The sequence below is a fragment of the Miscanthus floridulus genome, chromosome 19, assembly GCF_019320115.1.
Source record: "Miscanthus floridulus cultivar M001 chromosome 19, ASM1932011v1, whole genome shotgun sequence".
Lineage (NCBI taxonomy): Eukaryota > Viridiplantae > Streptophyta > Magnoliopsida > Poales > Poaceae > Miscanthus > Miscanthus floridulus.
In genome coordinates, this window is record NC_089598.1 from 96,911,387 (window position 1) to 96,917,239 (window position 5,853).

The following is a 5,853-nucleotide window of genomic DNA, read 5'->3' on the forward strand; positions in this document are numbered from 1 at the left end:
AGTTAAAAGAAGTTTGACAAAACAAAAGCAACCTATAGTTTAAAAAGGAGGGAGCAATTTACTACTTCTATGTAACCCGATGAACATGTATTAGTGTAGTGTCTCGTTTCCTTCTTAGTCATCTCTATCCAATGATCAAACATGTGGCCGCCCTTTCTTCAATAAAAAAATTAGCCCCACGACCCCACTAATCCTTGCATGGCCTCCCCAAATCCCTAATCCATGCAGCGCCATAGTGGCGACCGGCGAACTTAAACAGCTACTTCCTCGATTCCAAATTATACAAAATGTTTTAACCATGTATTTAAACATCTATAGCAGTTGAGGCGGGGATTATGTTGTAGAAACAATGTTAGTAGAACAGCAAAAAAACATCTTACGATTTAGAATGAATGAAGTACATACTCTTAATTGGTGACGCACTTTGCATCCAAATCATTTAACTGCCAAATTAGTTAGTTCAAAATAACACCGTTGATCAGTCAAAATGTGGGTACTTCCGTTGATCCGTTCCCACACCCACTTGGAAGGAGTTTTTTTTTTTTTTTTGAAAGGCCCACTTGGAAGGAGTTGACATCAAAGGCGCCCGAGTTCCGTAGGACTAGTTACGGTGTGGTAGGCCGTAGGCACCAGCCTAGGTACACCGCGTCCCGTTCCATCCCATCCAGCGCACGGATACGATACCCCGCCGCCGCCGCTCACTCACGGAGTCACGGACTCACGGTGAAGCGCACCGGGTTCCTTTCGTCGCGCAAGGCACGTTCCTAGCGGTAGCGGTGACCCCGTCCGGCCGTCGTCCCGGCTCACAGGCGCTCCACAGTTTTTTTTTTCTTTCATTTTTTCTTCCCGGCACGCGGCTGCTCTCCGTGCGCCACTCCACTGCCACCAACGCGAGTAGAGCTCGAAGGAAGGCGGCGCACGGGCACGACACGACCTGCCATTCTGTACCTAGGCTAGCCTGAGTGTTCGGCTGCCATTATAAGGCCCTCCACAGCGTGGGGTTTAAGTGGTGCCAGAACTAAGAGAGATAATCGAAGAGTCACTCGGCACGTTGCAGCTAGTGGTGCCAGCTCAAAAAAAAATGAGGAGCGGCGCAACTACTTGCGCCGATGCCTGCTATGTGAAAAGCTGGTAAAAGTATTGTTCCGGTCCCACTTCTTGTTGCTGCATTGCTGCAGTATAGACTGTTGAGGGTTTTTTAAATAATTTTAATGCCTGGCTTTGCATGCTCGAAGAATCCTGGGAGTGAAGCTCTACACTGCAACATTCTAGGCCGATGCCAGTTACTGCTCATGGGACCCAAAGATTCTTTTGAGCACCACTCCACGTTGTGGAGGGCCTAAGTCAGCTTATAAGCCGTCTTATAAGTCATGGTATAGTATTTTTCTCTCTCAATAAATTAATCGTATAAATCAACACAAACGACTTTACGAGTGCCTACCATACCTACTACACCGTCTGGATTCTGAATCCGACGCGTCCTCCACTACACTGCCGCCGCCGCAATTCCATATCACACTCGCTTGTCGCTTTCCTCCAATTCAGCCAACACGGGACGCGGTGCTGTTTAAATCTAATCCATGGAGTAGAATTTAGGATGTCACGTCGAGTGTTAAGGGGTGTCGTATGAGATGTTCGGATATTAATAAAAAAATAAATTATAGAATTCATAACTAATTCACGAGACGAATTTATTAAGCCTAGTTAATCCGGCATTAGCACATGTGTTACCGTAGCACCACATTGTAAAATCATGGACTAATTATATCAAATCATGGACTAATTAAGTTTAAAAAATTAGTCTCGCAAATTAATCATAAACTATGCCATTAATTATTTTTAGCATATATTTAATAGGCCGTACACTTGTCGAACTCAACCGACTCGCAGCAGCGAGTGTACGGTGCACCCTTCACTGTCGGTGGCCGCCTCCCGCCCGCGCACATGGGTCTCATGCCATGGCCTCATGGGGACGGCGCGTGTACCGTGGCGGCCTCCGGGATTAAAGAATCGATGACATGGCTTCCTCGCTCCTCCTCGGGCGTCCATGTCCTGCTGCTGCTGCTGCCGCGGGACCTGAGAGGAGGAGGAGGTGGTGGTGGCTGGCGGCGGCGGCGGCGGCGGATATGGGTTGGAGGCGGGGAGGAGGCGCTGATGGCGTGGCCAGGAGGTGGGTGCTCTTGCTTTGCGTCGGGAGCTTCTGCCTCGGCCTGCTCTTCACTGACAGGTATGTGCACGTAGTACACAACCAATCGGTCGCTCCCTGAGATCTTGACTTTGCGAGTTCATCCTCTCGAGACTCGTGCGGTCGTGCCTCGTTCTGTCTTGACTTGAGCTCCTAGGAAGGATGGATGTGCTTAAGATCCGTGGGTTTCTGGTCAGCTACATTCTACATTTGGGGGCAGGGGGAATGTAGGTTGCTTGGACTTGGACCGCACTATTTACGATTTACCTCAACTCGTGTCTTGTGGAGTCGTGGGTACCAGGACTTCAGTTCCCTGAATCCGCGCGAGATTGCTGCTAATTTGGGAACTGGCAGTGCTCACTGCTCAGCTGCTCATGGCTTCAAGAATTCGTCAGATGTTTGTCAGAGTTCTTATGCAGGCTCGTTTATTCACCTATTGAGGCTGAGTCCTGTGTGTCAATGACCCTGCACATTTGGATTGTTCAGTGCTAACGCTGTAATACAGCGATGGAACCAGCTGCTGTGTTTTTGCTTTTAGCTGATTGCTAGTGCGGATCATACAGCCCTCTGACCTCTGTAACTCAGGCACCTTTTGCCTCAATTCGAGCGTATTTGGCTTCATTTCACTCTGGTTTCAGGCCTACAGCATGTGTGGATTCTTCGATGAGCTAAAATTTCTTGGAATAGTGATCTTGACAAATGTTTTCTCCAGGATGTGGACTTTGCCTGAGGCAGATGAGGTAGAAGTACCAAATTTAAGAAGAGGGGAAGAGGCTGAGCGTAAGACTGGAGACTGTAATGTACGCAAAGTAATCTACTTTCTTGCCTCAGTTATTTCCTGAAAGTATTTTCAACATTTAAATTTAACTTGATGCCTCTTTATATGTTGAATAGATAGATTGCCTAGTATCAATGTTTGAAACCCTGCTCTCATGTGGCCCATTGATCTTGATGCAACTTTTATGCCCTTTTGTTACCAGGTTCAAGGAAACCAGGATTACAATGACATGTTACGTATCTCGGATACTCACCATAATTCACAGTATGTGGTGGTCATACTCATACATATTCATTCATGTCTTCTTGCTCTTTGATTTGATTCATTGAAGCTCCAATGAAATTCTTTCTAATTGGATTTGAACTGGCCTCTTGCAGGACTTTAGATAAGACAATAGAGAACTTGGAGACAGAGCTCTCTGCGGCGAGAACTCTACAAGATTCTTTTCTCAACGGATCTCCAGTGCAAGAAGACTACAAGGCTTCTGAGTCTACCGGTAGGCGCAAGTACCTTATGGTAATAGGTATCAACACTGCTTTTAGCAGCCGCAAGAGAAGGGATTCTATCCGCAACACCTGGATGCCTAAAGGTTTTTTTCATACTGGGTTCCCTATAAAAGTGCCTTGTTTGTTCCTGAAGCAGTTTGATGGTATAAAACATTGACATTGAAGTAATACTTAAAACCAGGGGAAATAAGGAAAAAGCTGGAGGAAGAAAAGGGGATCATAATTCGTTTTGTAATTGGTCACAGGTGTGCAGCATCTCTTTGTTATGTATAGAGTTCGTTTAATTTTCACCATTAACTATAGGTTGTTGATTGCATGCATGTCACACGCATTTGCTTTGGCATATAAATTTTGTAGCAGACATGAGCATAATTGATAGAATGGTAGTGGGGACCCCTATCATGCAGTATAGAGATACCACTATAGTATGAATAAATCTGTTTTATTCATTGTACCATAAAACTAACTCTTTATTTGAATGGCAATATCTTTTTCTGCCTATCTTCCATGTGACTTAGCTTTGTCAGCATCTAAACCCATAAAGCTTCTGACATATCAATATATGCCAAAGTTAAAGTTTGTAGATATCAGCAAAATGTGGCATACTACAAGGAACATGATTGGTAACAAATTAGTCTCTAAGTTGGGGAAAGTCCTCTTTAGCGGAAATTTGGCTGAAGTCTTGTACAATTTTGTTTTTCTTTATCCACTCAAAAAATAACTTTCCTTTTTAGTTTACTGTCAGCACAAGCAAGTAATGCTCGTCAATGCTCTCTTTCAGTGCTATTTCAGGTGGAATTGTCGATAGAGCAATTCAGGCAGAGGATAAGAAACATGGAGACTTCATGAGACTGGTAAGATTCACTTGGTTCACTAATGGTTACTTGCTGCCCCCATTGCCTTCTAGATCCATATATGGACTGTAGTTGTGAGGTCATTGTACTTCCTATATGTTTTTTTCACTCTAATTTTCGTGTGCACTTGCATTGTAGGATCATGTTGAAGGATACCTTGAACTGTCAGGGAAGACCAGGACATATTTTGCAACAGCTGTTGCTTTATGGGATGCTAACTTCTATGTGAAGGTTGACGACGATGTACATGTTAATATAGGTATTTAATCTTGATCCAGTGCCTTTTATTGTTGTCCTTTTGCTACTGGAAAGTATTTCCTTTGATAGGATAGTTACAAGTAGTACTAAGGTGCCAAGTACTTGTATACTGATCTGAAGCTAAGTTTGTTGTTGTCTAATCTGTTAATTTCAAAGGAACAAGGAAAAGCTAGTCAAGTGTTGACAGCATATCGAAGGCTCATGCACCCACCAATTGTCTTTGTATGTCCAGTAACATTCTGTTCCTAACGTGACAATTTTATGTTTGCAGCAACACTTGGAAATATCTTATCCAAACATATTTCAAAGCCCAGGGTATACATTGGATGCATGAAGTCTGGCCCTGTCCTGTCTGACAAGTAAAGAAAAACAGTCTCTTTAGTTTGTTAGTATTCAAGACGACTTGCTTGTGCCAGTTGTTACAATGAGATTGCTGCTGTCCAGGGATGTGAGGTACTATGAACCTGAGCACTGGAAATTTGGGGAAGTGGGTAACAAATATTTTTGGCATGCCACGGGTCAACTATACGCTATTTCAAAAGATTTGGCAGACTACATATCGCTAAACAAGTGAGATATACCCTATCTAGTTTTTTTTTTCTCTCAGAATATGACAGTATGGCACCCCACTCCAATCCTATTTCGTTGCAACCATACTAACATGGTTTCTGCTGATTCGGTCATCGCAGGCATGTTTTGCACAAGTATATCAACGAGGATGTGTCTTTGGGAGCTTGGTTGATAGGGTTAGATGTTGAGCATATTGATGACCGCAGACTATGCTGCGGCACTCCACCTGGTGAGCTTCTGTTACCGTAACTAGAATGGGTTCATATTGACATGGCTAAAGTTACTAAGAAAAAGCAATAATATCCTCACGCATGGCGATTTTGATCACAGATTGCGAATGGAAAGCTCAGGCTGGGAACACCTGCGCCGCCTCATTCGATTGGAAATGCAGTGGTATCTGCAACTCTGTGCAGAACATCTGGGTGGTTCATAAGAAGTGTTCAGAAGATGAAAAGGCGCTGCTGACCGCTTCTTTCTAATCAAAGTGCTCTGTGTTGTGTATCTGTACATTGTGCAAAGAATGTGTCTGATTCATATGTAGGCCTGTAACTAGGTGGCTATGGTTTACAATTAGGCAACACCACTGGAGCAGGCCGTGATTTTTCTCAGCGTCCGCTGATGGCAGTCGAGGATTTAAACGGGTGTAGATCTGACCGATTCTTTATAAGATAATTGGGTGGCCATACATATATTAACATGATA

The 5,853-nt window shown here is 44.1% G+C and overlaps 1 protein-coding gene across 2 annotated transcripts; it reads left to right on the plus strand.

Annotated features, from left to right (window-relative positions):
* Positions 1 to 1,939: 1,939 nt before the first annotated feature.
* Positions 1,940 to 5,853, plus strand: LOC136527272 (probable beta-1,3-galactosyltransferase 2). 2 transcript variants are annotated; one of them, XM_066519935.1, is made up of 11 exons: positions 1,940 to 2,227; positions 2,898 to 2,994; positions 3,166 to 3,227; positions 3,341 to 3,552; positions 3,651 to 3,714; positions 4,251 to 4,323; positions 4,462 to 4,582; positions 4,853 to 4,940; positions 5,026 to 5,151; positions 5,271 to 5,380; positions 5,482 to 5,853. In XM_066519935.1, exons 1-11 carry the CDS (start codon positions 2,019 to 2,021, stop codon positions 5,628 to 5,630), a joined length of 1,311 nt encoding a protein of 436 aa, XP_066376032.1. In that variant the 5' UTR covers positions 1,940 to 2,018; the 3' UTR covers positions 5,631 to 5,853. The 2 variants fall into 2 exon arrangements, with proteins under 2 accessions (XP_066376032.1, XP_066376033.1); XM_066519936.1 differs by having other exon boundaries at positions 2,898 to 2,985.